An 18,947-nucleotide genomic window follows, 5' to 3' on the forward strand; every position below is an offset into this window, starting at 1 on the left:
TCATTTGTGGATTAATTGTGTGCACTGAAATAACTGTTTAGAGTGTTTTCAAATTCAACTTAAACATTTATCTCTAATTGCCATGCAAAACACTGTTGCCCTTTCCTCTGGGTAAGGCAAAAACAACTGTCATTCCCATTTTAACAGAGCTTGTTTCCACCTGTCAAGAGCATTCTGGTTGCTTTAATCATTCTGTTCATAACTCCTGATTTTTCTCTTGTGAGGTTTGCATAGAAATTCCCTCAAATTCTTATATGTTCAGTGATCTGTGTCAACTCAAGATTTTTTTTTCTGCCTTAGATACCTATTTTATAGAATTTCCCGAACCAAACATAAAGGTTTTTTTTCCCCATACTTCAGAGAAGTTCAAGAACAGAAAACACAAAATGTATTGCACACCTGCTCTGGTGCACTTACCCACATACAATATATCCATTAGAAAACTCCAACTGTATTAGTAAATAAATCATAATTTCCCACTTTGCAACCTTCATGCTCCCCCATAAACAAAACACAGCAGAACCGTAGCTTGCCCCCTGTTGCTGTAGTGTTCTGTTTTAAAATACTGGACCAAGCAAGACTAAGTAGCAGGGTTCAAAGCTGTAGACACTAAGGGTATGTGTACACGGCAACAAAACACCCACAGCTCACCTGGGTCAGCTGACTCGGACTTGTGGAGCTTGGGCCGTGGGGTTATAAAATTGCAATATAGATGTTCAGACTTCTGCTGGAACCCGGATCTGGGACTTTCCTGCCTCATGGGGTCTCAGAGCTGGGCACCAGCCCAAGCCTCAATGTCTATACTGCAATTTTATCGCCTTGCAGCCCATTCCGCCCTCCTACCCCAGCCCACCATCCGCCAGCCTGAATGAGTTGACCCGGGCCAGCCACAGGTAATTTTACTGCAGTGTAGACAGACTGTGAATGAAGCCCTTCTTCCTGAACTGATTAGCTACTTTGTCCTTTTAAAAAAAATCTTTTAATAATCTGCCAGGTGTAAGTAGTATTGCTACTGTATTGCTAAATATCTAGTTCTATATTGGAATCTATAATAATAAGTAATATAATATTGTATTTAAATAGATCCAGGAGTCGTAAACAACTTTGAGCGACTGGTATTATTACCTATATTTTTCAGATGGCGAAACAATGGCAAAGAGAGGTTAAGTGACTTGCCAAAGGTCACACAACAAGGCATTGATAAAACTGGGTCTAGAAACAAAGTCCCTTGCTCTCCAAAGTGAAATGATTTCATTAAAGTCAATGGCAAAGCTCCCATTGACTGTGCTGGGGCCAGGATTTCACCCCCAGCCCATTGTGCTGATAGACCATGCTGAGAGGCTGCAGAACTGACTTGTCACTAAAATGTGTTTCCATTGTTGTATTATGTTTGTATGTCTATGTTCATAGTTAAACACATTTAGAGAATGATACGTAACTTTGACTTAAATTGTATTGTATTTTTATTCATTTTACATTAGATATAGCTTGGAAACTTTATTGAGACATAGACAATGTTTAGGGTTTTTTTCCCCCCAACAAGATTGGGGGGTTAGAAGAAGATGAACAAGCAAATGTCCATTAAAGTTATCAAAGTCTCAAACAACAGTGGAAGAACTTTTTTTTCATATTTAGGGTGTCATGAAAATTTGCAAGTGAGCTACTGATTAGTATATAAACAATGCTAAATGTGAAGTATGTCTTTAGACATTTGTTTCTTCTTATTGTGTGATGTCTCAAATGAAAAGTAGGGGGAGGGAAAAATCAGTTTTAAAAACAATGTTAAGCTAAATTTATGGATATGAAAAAAACACTTTTTCCATCAAGAAAATTATGGAACCAAGTTTAAATTTGATGTCTAATAAAAAGTGTTATTTTATTATTACTCTCTTTGGTCCAAATTCATAGTCATCAGTTAAATTAGACCTGGCATGAAACTGGTCTTAAATACATTGTCTCTGGTTTTGTGAGATGTTTACATATTGTATTTCAGATTTATCTCCACCTTCTTTAACTTGGTGATTTTCTCAGAATACAAATGTACACATGGAAAGGCAATTCCAAACCTAAAGAGGCAGTTAGCATCTCTTTATTTTCACTTTGTTTAATTATTTTCAGAATCTTTCTCTCTTTTGAGAATGTCCCTACCTCTCCCAGGACTCCCTTTTGACCTTTGTTCCCTGGTTTTAAAGTGTAAGTTTCATGTAAAAACGTTGAAATATGTCAGTAATAAATTAATCTACCATCTGAGATGAAATCAAAAACCTTCCGAGTGTTGTGAAATGATGATATAGTTAAAACAAAACAGAGTAAGTGTTTAAAATGATGATTAATGTAAATAGGTAAGCATTTTACCTGTATGGCATTGGTAACATTCCATCCAGCTTCCCAAGTGGTGATCAGTTTGATCTGGGCACCTTGCATGTGAGCCTTGGATTGATATCCTGGATCCTGGTGGGAGACATTAAACTCAAGGGTCTTGGTAGCATCTTGTTCCTCCTTTTCCTCGCTGTGGGTCCGGTTAAGCTCATCCCTTCTGGCAAAATTCACATTTTCTTCTTCAGCATCTAGGCAACCTTCCCATTTCACCAGCCTGAAAAATAGGGACTGTGTACCCCTAAAGCAATGGGGAAGAGATGAAAGAGTCTGCTTCAGGTAAGCCATCCTGAATACCAGCTATTAAAATAAAATCTTTTCCTGGCTGTCTTTATTTTTTGCAGTAGTTGTGTGTTGTTAGTCCCTTTGTTAATTAGCATTGACACTGAAGCTATGATTTATGAGGTCTGTTGGCCTTCAGTCTTTTATTTGTGTCAGTTTCAAATGGCAAACTAAAGGAACATCCCTAGGGTCTTCAAGGTGCTGCTCAGAGTCAATGAGGTTTAGTAGCCTGCAAGCTGAAATTTACAATTCAAATCCTTTTACTTATGGTAAGTACATAGATCAGTCACTCGTGAAGAAGCTACAAGTGGTTGCAAGAATCTGCTCCTGGAAATTATGCAAACATGTTTTTCAATACAAGTAAATATTCCTCAAAAAAAAATTACGGCATTAAAAAGCAGCATTGACTGACTGATATAAACCAAATGAATGTAATATATATAGAAGTTAATAGAGCATTCTATTGTTGGGTTAAATTAAGGTTTATTACATTGTCCATGAGCTAAGTAGTCCCATCATATTTAGACCAAATTATATCATTCATATGTAGAGTTATAACATCACAACAACTTTAAAAAGAATAATTTATTCAAAATTAACTAGAGAATGGGGGCAAATATAAGTATAAATAACTATCTACTTCTCCAGATGTGAGAATTTCCTGCTCTTATTTATTGTCTACAGAGGTCAGTAGAACTTTAAAAATGTTTTAAAAACATAAGCTCAAAGTTTAAAACTTCTAGCATATTTATAACCATTTCTATTTCATAGTATTTTTCTGAGGAGAGAGAGGAGCATTTTTTAATGCTGTTTAGCTCTGTCCATTCCAGGGCTATAAATAAAGATACGTTAGTCTTTACACACCATAAGACCATAGAAACGGTATCTATTTTGTTTCCCTTACTTTCATGGAGAGGCACCTGGGATTTGTGCAAGGAAGGAAAAGAGAGGGAGTGTAGTTTCAGGATTCACTAGTTTTTAGTGTCATCTCTGCCCCTTTTCTGCATAGAAAAGCAATCTTCTCCTAAGAGTCTGGTGTTAAGGAAATCTGCCAGTATCCCTTTGTTAAATCCAGAGTGGTGATATATTGGGCTTCTCCCAGCCAGTCTGAATTCATCCACCCAAGGCAGGGGGTAGATATAATTTCTGAAACTGTTCACCTTTCTGAAGTCTATACAGAAATGTAGTGAGTCATCTGACTGTGGAACCAGCAGAGTAGGACTTCTCCAGTCACTTTGGGATATCCCGAGTTCTGACATGACCTTGAGCTCTTTCTTGATAACCCTCCTCAGTTTTGGGGGGATTGGTTGGAGCTCTTCTGTATTACTTTACTGGGTTCCATATTAATGTGATTGTGGCCCATGGATATGTTCTCATGATGGGCTGAGAATATCTTTGTAAAAGTGATTGGAGTGCCTGTTTTGTTTGCTTCTGGTTTAGGTTCTGAGGGGCACTGAGCTTTCTTTCAGGCAATCTCTAATTTGGGATCCCAGTTCCTCAGCATATGGCATGATGAAGTGGCTTTCCCTGGCTTCAGCAAATTTACATGGTCAATTTGTGATTCATTCCCCCCATTTGTCTGATTAAATAGTTTGCAGTTCCATCTCATTTACCACCTCATAAGGGTCTTGCCACTTGACCATAAGCTTTGATTCAGAGATTGTTGCCTGACTGGAAGACACATAGTCTTGCCCCTTTATTATAATGTAATTGTTGTTGTACCTGTGCTCCTTCCTCTAGCATAGCGTCCCATAGCTTCCAGTCTCTCATGTAACTTTAAGACATATTGTACAAGGTTTTTGGTTCTTGGAGCCTGGCTTTCCCATGTCTCTCACACCATGTCTAGTATGCCTCTTGGTGGTTGCCCATATAGCACTTGCAGTGGTGAAAACCCTGTCAAAGCTTGTGATACTTCCTTAATGGAGAAAAGTAGGGCCAGGAGTAGTTGATCCCAATATTAAGAGTCTTGGATAATGAATTTCTTGAGCATTCTCTTTACCATCTGATTAAGTCTTTCCACTGGACATCTGTCTATGGATGGTACACAGATGAGCAGGGCCCTACCAAATTAACGGACATGAAAAATGCGTCATGGACCATGAAAGCTGGTCTCCCGCCGTGAAATCTGATCTTGTGTGTGCTTTCACCCTATACTATACAGATTTCACAAGGGAAACCAACGTTTCTCAGATTGGAGGTCCTGACCCAAAAGGAAGTTGCAGAGGGTCACAAGGCTATTTTAGAGGGGGGTGGTAATATTGCCACCCTTACTTCTGCACTGCCTTCAGCGCTCAGCAGCCAGAGAGCAGTGGCTATTGGCTGGGTGCCCAGCTCTGAAGGCAGTGCCCTGCCAGCAGCAACACAGAAGTAAAGGCACTAGTACCACACTCCTCCATACAATAACCTTGCGACACCCCCCCCACCCACCCACAACTCCTTTTTGGGTCAGGACCCCTACAATTACACCACCATGAAATTTCAGATTTAAATAGCTGAAATCATGAAATTTATGATTTTAAAAATCCTATGACTGTGAAATTGAACAAAGTGGACTGTGAAATTGGTAGGGCCCTACAGATGTGTATAATGCTTTGACTTTTAGTAGGCCACAGAAATCTCTTATCAGATTGTAAAACCTGTTCCCTGGTCCATCATGATCTCTTTGGGAGTCTCTACCCAGGCAAAGGCCTTCAGCAGCTCATTAGCGATAGTCTTGTCATTCATTGTCTGGAATGGTATGACTTCCGGCTACTGGGTGACCAAGTCCATGATAACAAGAATATGCTGGTGTCCAGAGGCACTCTTCTCTAGGAGGCTGTGGTGGGGCGGTCGTCCCACCCCCTGAGAACAGGGCTGCAATAGGCCTTTTGAGGCTGCGCAGGCCAGCAGACAATCAGAGAAAGCCTGGGGATAGCCAATCAGGGCCAGCCTAGGTCCTATATAAAGGCTGCCTAGCAGTTGAGAAGGCAGTCTCTCCCTGACTAGCAAGACAGAGCAGTGCTGGGCAGGCTCGGGGGAGCAGGAGAGAGCTCCAACCCCGTTACCTGCCAGGCTGCTGATCCTGCTACAAAGGGCCTAGAAGGTGCACAGGGCCAAAGAGGAAGTGGCCCAGGGAAGAATAGACGGATGAGAGGGTAATGAAGGAGGTCAGAAAAAGGCTGCCGCTCGAGGGTCCCTGGGTCGGGACCCAGAGTAGCAGGCAGGCCTGGCTTACACTACATCTGGCCATGGAAGACAGGGGCCAATACAGACGGCAACTTGCCCCTGAGCTAAGGGGCTAGGCTTTGGGTTGTGGTTGGCCACTGAGGCAGGTGCGAGTCCCAAAGACTGATGTTAACCGCGCCCCCTCCCCCCACGCCCCCCCCGGAAGGGGCTGAGTCTGGAGTAGTGGGCACTGCTGGAGGACAGTGTCCTGAAGTGGATGCTGCCGAGCGGGGAGCAACGCGGGTCCCAGGGCAGCAGAATGGACAACGGGCAAGACACCACGCGCTGAGGACACTCTGCAGTAGACAGAGCTAATTCCCTGAACAACCAGTGGGAGATGCCAGCAGTCTTGACCCGGTCACACGGGCATATAAGAATGATTATTATTGATTCAAAGAGGATCTCCATCAAGGGAAAGGGTATTAGTAGAGTCCTTTGGTGACCACTAGTTAGCATTTAGGGCATGACACACACAAATTCTCAACTTCTTTAAGGACCCCGGGCAAAAGTATTGGGTCAGGATCCTAGACCGTGTCTTATCCAGGGCCGGCCCACAACATTTTGGCACCTGAGGCAGGGAGCTCAAATGGTACCCACCCATTCCTCCTCGCTTGGGCCAAAACTTTGAAAGGTCTCAATTCTGCCTTCTTCCTGTTCTACTCCTCTCATAGTACTGCTCTGCTACCTACCCCAATAAAGGAGAACTAACAACTTAAAATGCCTTGCTCAAAAATTAAGTAACACTTAACTTTCAAACACCTGAACAGCAAATGTAATTTTTCTTGTCTGCATAGTAAACACTGGCATTTTTATCTGTTTGAATAATCAAAGAGGTGCTTTCTGTGTCTTCTTGGTTGCAAAGATTTGAACTGCTTCCTGCTGAAGGTCCACACTCTGGACCAGCTCATGCTCTATTGCAGGGACATTTTCACTAGGTTCTGTTGTTACACAATGCACCATTAAAGCCATTTGTTCCGTAAGGCTGATGTCAGGTGTGCAGTCAAGAATAACAGAATAATATCTTGCTGACTTCAGATCCACCACAATTTTCTGTTTGACTTTTGTTGCCAGTAACTGTATGATCTCATTCTGAACTGTTTTTCCAAGGTAGTGGTGTGTGTACATTTCTTGGGTGGTGATTCTTCTTAGATGCTCCTGGAGTACAGCATCAGACTCAGCCATCAGCTCCACAATTTTAAGGAAGTTTCCATTGTTTGGCACATACAGCTGATCTGAAGTGCCACACAGTGCTAGTTTCTGCGTAGCAAGCATTCTCACAATGGCAATGAGCCTTTTCAGAACATTTTGCCAGTAAAGAGACTCTGATGCAATCTTCTCTTGATGCTGATCATCTATGGTAGCCTTTAACCTTAGTCTCATCTCAAGCTCTTTTCAGCTATGGAATGCTCTCTGGTGATTTGCTGCCTTCTCATGGCATGCCGGATTTCTAGCCAGATTTTTCTAGCCCTTTGTTCCTGTAGAACCCAATGTGGCTGGAACATTAGATTGGAAGAGTTTGTAACAAAAACAGTATGCAGCTTTCTGGGGTTTTGAGTACATAAGCCATGGCCTCTCCAGTTTGTCACCATTGGGGATTTCACGCCATAATGTGTTGGATGGAAACTTCTATTTTCATTGTCTTTGTGGAACATGAAGTTTTTCACTTGCTGTGGCCCATGCAGTACAAGGAAGTCCCTCAGGCTACTGCTCAAGTGGGTCCACAGTCCTGGATCATCTAGACTTAAGGAACTAAACTCAGCAGCAGCTGTTTCTTGCACCTCCACCACTCTCTTCCCTGATCTACACTTTTTTTTAGGAATGTGCATGGTTACATCCATTTGAGATGGAGATACAGATACTGCAGTAGCTGCCAGGTCACCTGCACTCTGCCCAACTGGAAGATCAGGCATCTCCTCACTGGGGCTGGAAGGCTCGCCGTGAACATTTGTGTCTATGTATCTCAGGACAGCTCCTACCTCCTTGGATAGAAAAGCTTCCTTTGCTTTTGCTTTTTCTGAATGCTGCCCCAGAGGAGCGTTTTCTTCTTTCACTCATAACTGCTGTTCTGTGCCAGCTATAGTGGCTCTCAACACTCAATTAAAGGGGACAAATAAGCAGGCTGGTAGCAGGGCCTGAATGAGAGAAGATATCAGCATCTTAAGGGCCTAACTGGCTCCTACTACTTCAGTTGACTGCCTGTTCTCCTCAAGTGGGTTCAGGGAAGCAGCAGGAAACACGAAGCTCCCTGAGAAGCTGGTGTTAATCAGTCCAGGCTCCTGGGGGTGCTAGAGAGGTACACAAGAGGCTCCTCCTCCTCTCTCTCCCTGCAGCTCCTGCTGCTTTCTGTTATTCCCTCTCACCTTTTCTCCTGCCTGTTGTCTCTTGTGCCCTCCTTCCTCCAGCACAGCACTCCACCATCTTTGCATCTAGAGCAGACAGAATACATATGCACCAGCAGCAGACACAATTTTCTACACTCTGGGTCCTAGTGGCACCCCCGCCCCACACACAGTCTGGCACCTGAGGCGGCTGCCTCAGTTCGCCTCATGATAAGGCCAGCCCTGGTCTTATTGTTCCCATAGTGTCCTGCACATAGGATTACGTGCGCTGAATGTCGAGCTCAAGATGATATAACCAGGGCACAAGTAATTGCATCCATATCTCATGCCTCTGCTTGTCCTGGTCTAGATGTAGTGTTCTGCATTTTCAGTTTTTGATTGTAAAAAAAAAAATTCTGGGAATTTGTCAGTGTTCATTTTCCAAACATTAAACCAGGATGAAATCAGGCGAAAACAAGAATTAAAAAAATCAGGGTGGAGGTGAGGGGGAGAGATGGGGACTTTCATAATATACACATTTTACTACAGTATAACTGAAACCTTTTTTTATGTACAAAGGTATTTTTTGTCTCTCTGAGCTAGTAGTTTTTCCAGAAATCCTGGTTTGTACACTCTTACTCTGAAGAGAATTATGCATCCTCACTATTGAGCCTCTTGCTGTCTTGGAGGTAGTCCAACTTTGAAAATAAGTGCTCTGTATCAATAGATCCAGGGGGTACACCCAAAGCTCACCTTGCCAATTTGCTGGAGTTGGGAAGTGTGTTTTGACGACTGGTCCAAAAAGCCAGGACATCTAGTTTCATATTATCAGGGTTAGGCATGTTCAGATTTCATCTATATTGGCAAATGGTTGAAACATTCTGGAATAACAGTCATAGTGTGCTGAAAATACCTTGAGGAAGGGGTGCAACACCTGGATGACATTCCAAAAAGAATCTTTGGCCCCAAACATTTTGGGGATCAGTTTATGAGCTAGTCATCTCCCATTTCTTGGGAGCATTGTATTGAAGGTTTTGAATGCTTTTTTGGTTTTCTCGTGTTCTCTGGTCATAAGGATTTCCAGAAACAGCTGGGTTTTCTCACCGTATGTTTCTCCTGAAGCTTTTGTGCTCATTTCAGCTGAGATTTTGGTTGTTGGGATCCGGAAAACATCTGAACTGGCAAACATGTTGGGAGTAGTCAGAGAAAACTCCAATATTTTGTGTGTGTCACACAGTGATTCCAAGTTTTCAACAATGAATGTTACCTTGGTGCGCAGAATCTGGTGGTCATTTTGGTTATTTGCCAGTCTCTTCAGAGTTTCTGCTTTAGAACCAACAAACTCAGGATGCTCTAGGAGATGCATTAGCGCAGTCCATGCATTATTTACAAGATAGGCAGGGAAGTACAAGCTCATTCACCTATGTGGTACACCAGGGGTAGATAATCGGCAGTTGGCTTTGCATTCATCTCACACTGTGTAAAACAAAGCCTTAAACTTGTTTGCATGCTTGAAAATGGCTCCAAATCCAATGGATGCAAGATTTCACGTCTTTCATTTCTTCTGTACCAGTAGCTACTGACAGTAAAACACTAATTAGGTGAGCAGGGCAGGTAGTACATAGCAATTCCAGTTTCTGATTGAGTTTAATCTCCTGTGCAAACTTAGCCATGTAGGAAGCAGAATCTGTGTTTAGTTGTAGCCACATTTTCCCAAGCTAGTTGGTACATAGCAAACATGTCAGTTATTGCTGCATTGACAAAATGTTTATCAGCAGAGGGGATGAATGTCACATCAGCACAAAACAATGCAGGTTTATTCACTTTGAAATCAAAAACAAAAGGCCAAGAATTGGACAGTCCAAAGCATCAGGGAGACTCATCAAAAATCAGACTAGACACCACATTTCCATCAGCCTAGATACTAAAATATCATCATTTTATTTCAGATACTTACGAGTGAGGTTGTCTGCATTTGGAAGGGTTTTTGCTGCTGCACAGTATTATCTCACAAAGTCACCAATAGGCCCCTCTACAATTAACAGTGATTGTCTGGCAAAACAAAGAGCATGCACAAATTCATTGACACAATCATGCTGTGTCTTCTCTTTCATTAAAGTCACGGTGAAAGCCATGGTGACTGTTTGTCCCAAAATTCACTTTCTTTAAGCTTCTTGTGTCTCTTGCTTTCAACACGCTCCTTTATTCTGTCAGCACGAGCACTGACCTCAATGCTGTAGTCCTTGCAGCGCAATGCATCGTCCTCATTCCAGCTTTACTTTTCTTGACACTTACTAAGCACTGATTTTCTTGTTGGTATTCAGGCATAGATTTGCATTTTCACCCCATCTTTATCTTTTTACCTTATCTTTATCTGCAGAGGATTGATTTAAATTCAGCACCACACTAAATGAACTCAAAGAAATAGATGGGCAACATCTCCTTGTGAGTCAATCATAGTGCGATATTAATGTTAGATTTTTCTAATCTCAACAATATATGTGTTCTGTGTTTTACACTGTAGAACTGCTTCAGTCTCAGAGCTCCAGGACACAACAATCACATAAAGCATTAGGTTTTTTTTTTTTTTTTAAAAAGTAGCCCCCCAAAATATTGAGTGGATTGATAAATTGGTATAAATCAGTAAATACCAAACTCCTTTAATAAAAAAACCTTGTAAATTTTTTGGTGAAAACTGAAAATGCAAAACACTATCTACATGATATAACAAGTCGGTCTTAATGACAAAAATGAGGGTATGGTCATGCCCTCAGGAGGTCCACCTCCGCATTGTCTATCACTGCTACTTTGTTCAATGGCCCAGCTCAAAGTATCATCATTTCTTTGCTCCATGCAGAAATCCAAGAAGCCCGTTCGCCTCTTTGGGTCCAGTTGCAGAGGGGCTGTCTCATTTTGGCCTATGGAATGCTGTTCTGCTGCATCTTCTGGATTGACTATAGAGTCTGTGGTCTTCATTATGCCTATGAAGGGGGTCGTCTGTATCACCTCTCTCTGGGACTTCTTCCTTCTAGGCCATGAGATAAGTAGGTTAAGGTCCTTAATGGGGAACAAAACTCCTAATGTTTCTTCTGGAGTGTCTTCTTTAGGCTCCTGCACTAAGGGAAGCTTCTGTAAAAGTTCAAGGAAAAATGTCCAGTCTCAATAAACATCACTGGGTAGGGGATATCCAGAGGCACACATATCGTCCTCTGATTCCCATGAATGGCCAATTTTACTGTCATCTGTAGAACATCTCCATGGATGCATTTAATGGTGATTTTTCCCTTTTCAAGCTTCCCTCCTGTTTCCACTTTCTGCTCTTGGAAAAATGTCTGGTTATATCCTGAGTCAACATGGGCCAGTGGTTCTTGGCCATTCACTTCTACTGGAATTGTGAGTTTCCCTGGGCTTTTCCCCCAGGCCCTATTCCGTCCTGTCCACACCTGCCTGAAATTACACTCCATTGTATGGGCCGTCATGAAACCTGTGTCCCTGTTGTCCACAGGAGTAACAGGCTACTGAATCTGTCCCTTGTCTTCTATGGTCTTGTCCTCTTTCTGAGTTTTACTTGGCCCTTGTTCCTTTGTTGTGGGGCATTTAAATTATGGGCCTGCTGTCCTAGGGAAATCTTACATCCTGCCAGATGACCAGGCAGGTGTCTGGGTTTTCTTGTGGTTTACCCAATATGGGCCACCTCCATCCTGGAATACTCAGTCCATTTCCTTCTCCAGTGTATATGAATTCTGCAGCAGAAGGCCCTTGGATGGCTTGAACTGCCGTATAGTTCTCCATAAGCTGGGCGATGTCTGCTAGGATTACCAGGGGGTGTCTGCAAACCAGTCTCAGTCTGAAGACAGAATAATCTGTACCAACAGTTCCGTAACTGAGTTGTACTCTCTGGGATCCCATTTGAGACTCTGGCTTAAATCAACACCAGCAGAAGTCCTCTAGCCTTTGTACGATTGCCCATGACCATGGTACAGCAAGTAGCGCTTGTGTTGGAAATGGTGGCTATAGGTTTGTTCCTCTAGACCTAGCTAGTCCCATATGGCAACCTTCACCTATTAACTGTCCTGGGCTGCTGCATCTTCAAGTACCTAGTATATTATTTGGGTTTCCCCAGTGATGGAGCAAGCCAGATTGCCCACAGAGCTGGGGGCCATTGAGAGGCCATTGTCAGTCTTGCTAAAGGTACCAAGAATGAATCGTTCCCTGAAGTGTAGGGGACACATTCCACTTAGTGGTGGGACCCTGAGAAGTTGCAGCTGGTACAATGGATGATAGACCTGGTAACAACTGTTGCTGGTGCAATGCCATCTGTTTGAACAGTTGTTGATGCTTCTGTTGTTGCTGTGCTCAAGTTGGACAGCCATTGCAGGAACTGATTCACCTCCAGAGCTTCCCTTTTCTGCTGAGATAATTAAACTCAGCCCCACTTCTGGCACCACATTGCCCCTGGAGCACTTGACAATCTCTCTAGAAGTCCCAGTTTTCTTGTAACTGGTTTCCCTCTATTCATCTCAAATTAGCTCTGACCATCAACTTAACCTGACATGAGTCAGTCAGCCTGTGATGGGGTGGACTAGGTCCGGAGGGCCCCTTCTGGTGGCAGCACGGCCCTACCTCACTCAGCCCCAGAAAGAGAAGAGAAGTCCTCCAAGCAGCCAATCAGGGTCCATAAGGACCATATAAAAGGAAGCAGCAGAGGCCAAGCTGTAAGTTACTGCCTGGAGCTTGAAGAGGGAGAATTAGGTGCCTGGAAGAGCAACAGGACCATGGATAGCTCACTGCAGGCAGGACTGAGCTTGGGGCAGGCTGCCAAAGACTGGGTACCTAGCTAGCTGGAACAGCAGCAGGACTATAGACAGGTCAGTGTGGGCAGACTTAGCCCAGGACCTAGCCAGATTGGTGAGGGTACTGTGATTGGCCCTACTAGTCTGGTTGAAGACTGAGCAGGGAGGGCTGCCAAAGGACATGAACTGAGGGTACTGAGATGGCCCCTGTTGGGCTGTTAAAGAAGGCAGTGCCACTGGGGAGGAAGCCTTGGTGCCATGGCCCAATACCAGGGCCATGTGAAAGAACTAGAGACTGTATGCCCTGAAAGGGGTGTGTGTGACTCAGCCAGAGGACTGAGTCATCAAAGACCTGGTGTACAACCATCAGCGAGGGGGGTGCTTGTGAGAGGTAGGTGCTACCCTGTTGTAAGAACTGTATGAAAACCTGGCTCACACTGATCAGAAAGAGGGTACCTGTAAGAGGTGGGTTCTGATGCCGTTACACAGCCCTTAAACTCCAGGGCTTGCAGTCTTCCTTTGTCTCCTAGACAGCTTCTTAGAAGCAGTCTGGCATAGGAGCTGTTGCCTTCTGCTATCCTTCTGGCCTTTGTACCTCCCCAATGCTCTTTCAGTCTGTTCTTTCCTTTATAGCTGGGCTTGTTTTCCTTATTGGTCCCAGCTGTGAGTGCATGCCTCCACGATTGGCACTACTGGCAGCTGTGCTGGGGTGTGCCCAGCCTGGTTCCCTGTAAATAGGGAAGACTCTCTCCTCTCCTCTCCCTTCTGTCTGTGCTCAGTATGGGGTTTGTAAACCCAATATAGTGTCCTATATCTTCCCTGCCTGAAGGATTTACAGCAGCAGATCTGGATTTTAACAGCTCCACTGTATGTATGGGGTCGGATTAAGGTCTTGTTTAAGTGAGTGCAACTGCTGATTTCACTAAGGAGTTTACCTACCTATACTAGCTCTGAATTTAACTTCATGAGGTCACATTTTGCCCTTATTTGCACCAATGTAACCAAACTGGTCTACCAGTTAGCTGTAAAATCTGTCCTGGACACAGATTGTATTATCTCCCTGGCAGATGGTTTTTGACCTGGGAGTTCCTCAGGATCTGCCAGCTTTCCCAATTCCTAGCTTAAATACACCCCTCCCTCCAAAAAAACACTTGATCCATTTTCTATGCCAGTCATGTGTTTCCATTTACGTTAATGTGGAGCCCATCTCTTCTGAATAGGCTCTTCCTTCTCCAAAAAGCATTCCTCAGGCTCATAAATTGAAACCGCTCATGTTTACACCATCTTATCATTTCACTGAAACTCTGAAGAACCTCCGCACACCATTTGGTTGGCTTTGTGAATGAAACCGGAAGCATTTTTTAAAAAGGTACCATAGAGGAATTGGACCAAAGTCTTTTCCCTGGCAACCTAGATTTAACTTCCAGGACTTCTCTCCTACACTTCCCTATGTCAGTGGTCTCTCTCTCTCCCCCTCTCCATACACACACCTCCATTGGCTCTTCTCCACCATTTATTGAAAATTAATCTAGAGCTATGTCTACATTATACCATCTTTCAGTGGTATAGAGCATGTCTGCGGGTAGCCTCTCAGCATGAGTTTAAGTAGCAATGTAGATGGTGAGGCATAGCTTAAGCCAGTAGAGTACAGACAAGCCTGAAGGGTCTGGGTATGTTTCCAAGTAAATACCCTACACAGATCTCTAATCATCCAAGATGTGCCTCCCCGTTTACACTGATATTTTTATCCATGTAGTGGCCTGCTGCCTCACAGCTGCTGCAGCTGTTCCCCAGAAATAGTCCAGCAGCAGAGAAATGCTCTGGTTGCAAGGAGGCAATGGAGAGAGGCTCTGGCAGCTTCCCACTGCTGGAGCCTTCCCCCACCACAGGAAAAGACTCTGGCAGCAGGGAAAAGGCTCTGGCAGGGGGACGCTGCTGAAGCCTTTCATGCTGCCTCTCCATGCCAGAGCCTGTCACTGGCATGTGAAAACTACACACTGGTGTGGACACAGCCAGCTTTTTACTGCACTGTGTAGCTACGTACCATAGGCATAGCCAAAAGGGGTGTGTAGTGTAGACCTAGTCTAGATGTCTGGTGAAATTCACCAGTTTTGCACCTGATTTGGCAAACAGTTCTCGTCACAATATATTCATCTGTTGATATTTCTAATGACTAAGTCAATATTGCCATAGCCTGTCTGCACCTCTCAAACATATCAGCATTTCCTGGAGTAATCTCTGGGGTGCAGGGAAAAATAGAAATCAAAAGGTTGGTCATCTGTCAACTAAAGGAGTTTGTTCCTCTGTTCACCTTGGATCATGAGACCACCTTCCTCAAATGAAGGCTCCAGGCTGCCACTTTTGAAGTGAGTTACTCTACAGTGTCCCTCTATGCTTCTTATGTTCAACAACTCTCTCTTAAGATCTGAGAAGTGAAGATAATGCTTATCTTCCTCACTGGGTTGAATTTACTAATGTTTGTAGAGTGCTTTGGGATACTTAAATGGAAGATATGATGTACCATTTAATGAATTCTTTTTAGCTAAGCATTGTTGATGTAGATGTTTACATTTCTGGGCAGAAAACATTTGGTTGATTCAATGACTAAGCCTTATGTGGAAGGTATAATCTGGTGAGACATGTGATTAGCATTTTAAAAGCCTTTTTTTATTTGATTAAATATGGATAAGAACTACTTTACCACCCTTCACTGAGAATCTGAATTACATCAAATGCAGCACTCCTATTCATTTTATATTTGATATATTACATGGAAAAATTGTAGATTTATGTGCTTTTTTAAAAAAAAGTCATAAAGATAGCAATCAATCTACAACAGCAGGCAAAGTGCTCTTTTGGTCACCACCTCCTCCCCCTTTGCAATATGTTCAATATTTAGTACTATTATTTTAATTGGGGAAAGGGCAAATGGGATCAGGAATGGTCAGATGCTTCTGAACACAGAGCTACTGTATTTGCCTATCTGTGGTTAGGCCAGGTGACTAGGGCCTGACTCAATCCACTGAAGTCAATGAAAAGAGTCCCATTAACATCACTGGGTTTTGGATTAGGCACCTTGATTACTTGCTAGCCAGTAACATACTACTAGGCCTGGTAAGGCAGAATACTTTAATGAGTATTTAAAAATGTTTTCACTTTTTCATGAAAACATTTAAAACCTATTTTAATAGAGACATTCTGGTGGGTTTATGCACATTATGTGAAACTTTTCCAAAGGCTCCTGCCCGCTGGCTATCAAATAGATTGAAGGACAGAATAAAAGGATACATGCTTAAACTTTTAATAATGTAGTTATTTCAGAGTTTCTGAGATTTTTGGACTAATCTCTTAATGAACTAACTTCATTAATCTGTCAGTGAAGAGCACATCCCAGTATAGCACAGGACAATATAGCCCAGCATAGTTCAGTGATTTTATTTTTATTATTATTACAGAACTGCCCAGAGGCCCCATCTGAAATGAGGACTCTGTTAGGTGCCTTAAAATCAAATAGTAGTAGACCATTCCTGCCCTAAAGAGTTTACAATCTAAATAGACAAGACAAAGGCTTGTCCTTAGTCTCTGACTACTGGACATGGGTTTTCCATTTTATACATCATTCACAACTTTGGTTTCAAAATCAGTGGCCGAAATCTGCTCCCAGTTACACCAGTGCAACTCCACTGGCTGTTTCATTGACCCAAATAATGGGTGGTGGAAGGAAGACCAAACCCTCTTCTGTTTTGAAAGTCCTGTGTCTGTAATCTTGGGCAAATTTCATATTTATTGTGCTACATTTACATAAAAGCTTATACTCTTAAACAAAGAAATAGTAAATTCATATAATTCCTGAACTGGGGCCAATCACTCCTAGAGATGGCCCCAGCCTAACCCCCTTTTGAGAGGAGGTAGGTAATCAGCATGTGCAATTCATTGCTGCAAGAGGACACAGACAAATATTTTGGCTGTAAAACTGGACAATTTTATAACCATTGACATCTGGAGCTACAAAAACAAAGATTATGTGACTAATTAAACCTCATACTTTGTCTTGGCACAAGTTTCTTGAGCTATGGGAGCCAGAAAATACAGCTGTTATCATCCTCTTTGGCTACAACTAATCCACCTCCGCCCTTGTCTATTTTGCCACCTACACTCTTCCCAAGATTTTAAATCTGAGCTAGTTACAAGTCAGGTTGCCTTCCTCGAATGGCCTGCTAGCCCCTTTATTCACAAGCTAGCCAGCTGAGTTGTCTTCTCCCCATTTAAATCCTGGCCTTGTTTCTTCTTTCTCTGTTCCATTTGCTCAATTGTCCTTATTCTATCTCCATGTGTATTCTTACACTTTTTTTTCTAACCCTTTCCACAGCTCCCTTTTCTCTCCTCCTCTTTCTCCTCTTCTCCAGTTTCCTCCACCTTTTCTCCTGGTCCTCCACCACAGAAGCTCCTCCTCTTATCCCCTTTTACAGTGGAGCCACTGAGACACCTCCTGATCCTTTCTCAGCTCTTGGTGAACAGAGTACCTTCCCAGAAAGAGCTGAGCTCAATTGAATCATCCAGCCTGGTCTCTGTTAGAGAAGCATAGGTAAGGTCTCTTCCACAGGACTGTGCTTTATCCTCTTTTAGGGTATGTCTACACTACGAAATTAGGTCAAATTTATAGAAGTCGGTTTTGTAGAAAGTGTTTTTATACAGTTGATTGTGTGTGTCCCCACACAAATGCTCTAAGTGCATGTAGTTGGCGGAGTGCTTCCACAGTACTGAGGCAACCGTTGACTTCCGGAGCGTTGCACTGTGGGTAGCTATCCCACAGTTCCCACAGTCTCCGCCACCCATTTGAATTCTGGGTAGAAATCCCAGTGCCTGATGGGGCTAAAACATTGTCGGGGGTGGTTCTGGGTACATATCGTCAGGCCCCCGTTCCCTCCCTCCCTCCGTGAAAGCAAGGGCAGACAATCATTTTGTGCCTTTTTTCTTGAGTTACCTGTGCAGATGCCATACCACGGCAAGCATGGAGCCCGCTCAGCTAACCGTCACCGTATGTCTCCTGGGTGCTGGCATTGCTACACAGCAGCAGTTTATTGCCTTTTGGCAGCAGACAGTGCAGTATGACTGGTAGCCATCATTGACGTAGTCCTGGGTGCTCTTTTAACTGGGCGCCTGGTCAAACATGGGAGTGACTCAGCCAGGTAATTTCCCTAGTTTCGTCTCGTGGCAATTGAGTCCTACCAGCAGTGCATTGTCTTTTAACCTGCAGCTAGCAGAAGATGATGGCTAGTCGTCATACTGCACCGTCTTCTGCTGAGCACCCAGGTGTTGACGATGGCTAGAGGTCGTACTGCACAGTCTGCTGCCAGCAAGATGTATAAAGATAGATGAAGTGGCTCAAAACAAGAAATAGACCAGATTTGTTTTGTATTCATTTTCTCCTCCCTCCCTCTATGAAATCAACGGCCTGCTAAACCCAGTTTTGAGTTCTATCCTTGAGGTTTTGAGTTCTATCCTTGAGGGGGCCATTCAGTTTCTTGCAAAGCCACCCCCTTTGTTGATTTTAATTCCCTGTAAGCCATGTCATCAGTTGCCCCTCCCTCCATCAGGGCAACAGCAGACAATCGTTCCGCGCCTTTTTTCTGTGCAGACGCCATACCACAGCAAGCATGGAGCCTACTCAGATCACTTTGGCAATTAGGAGCACATTAAGCACCACACGCATTATCCAGCAGTATATGCAGCACTAGAACCTGGCAAAGCGATACCGAGCGAGTAGGCGATGTCAGCGCGGTCACGTGTGTGATGAGGACATGGACACAGACTTCTCTCAAAGCATGGGCCCTGGCAATGTGGGCACCATGGTGCTAATGGGGCAGGTTCACGTGGTGGAACGCCGATTCTGGGCTCGGGAAACAAGCATAGACTGGTGGGACCGCATAGTGTTGCAGGTCTGGGACGATTCCCAGTGGCTGCGAAACTTTCA

The 18,947-nt window shown here is 43.5% G+C and overlaps 1 protein-coding gene across 1 annotated transcript in view; it reads right to left on the reverse strand.

Annotated features, from left to right (window-relative positions):
• Nucleotides 1-2,850, reverse strand: part of LOC125634187 (vesicular inhibitory amino acid transporter-like) — a 38,874-nt gene extending 36,024 nt beyond the window's left edge. The window contains exon 1 of the mRNA XM_048844602.2: nt 2,356-2,850. Within this exon, the coding sequence (XP_048700559.2) occupies nt 2,356-2,664 (309 nt within the window). The 5' untranslated portion in view covers nt 2,665-2,850. The remainder of the gene's footprint in view (nt 1-2,355) is intronic.
• Nucleotides 2,851-18,947: the final 16,097 nt, after the last annotated feature.

The sequence above is a fragment of the Caretta caretta genome, chromosome 3 (genome assembly GCF_965140235.1).
Source record: "Caretta caretta isolate rCarCar2 chromosome 3, rCarCar1.hap1, whole genome shotgun sequence".
Lineage (NCBI taxonomy): Eukaryota > Metazoa > Chordata > Testudines > Cheloniidae > Caretta > Caretta caretta.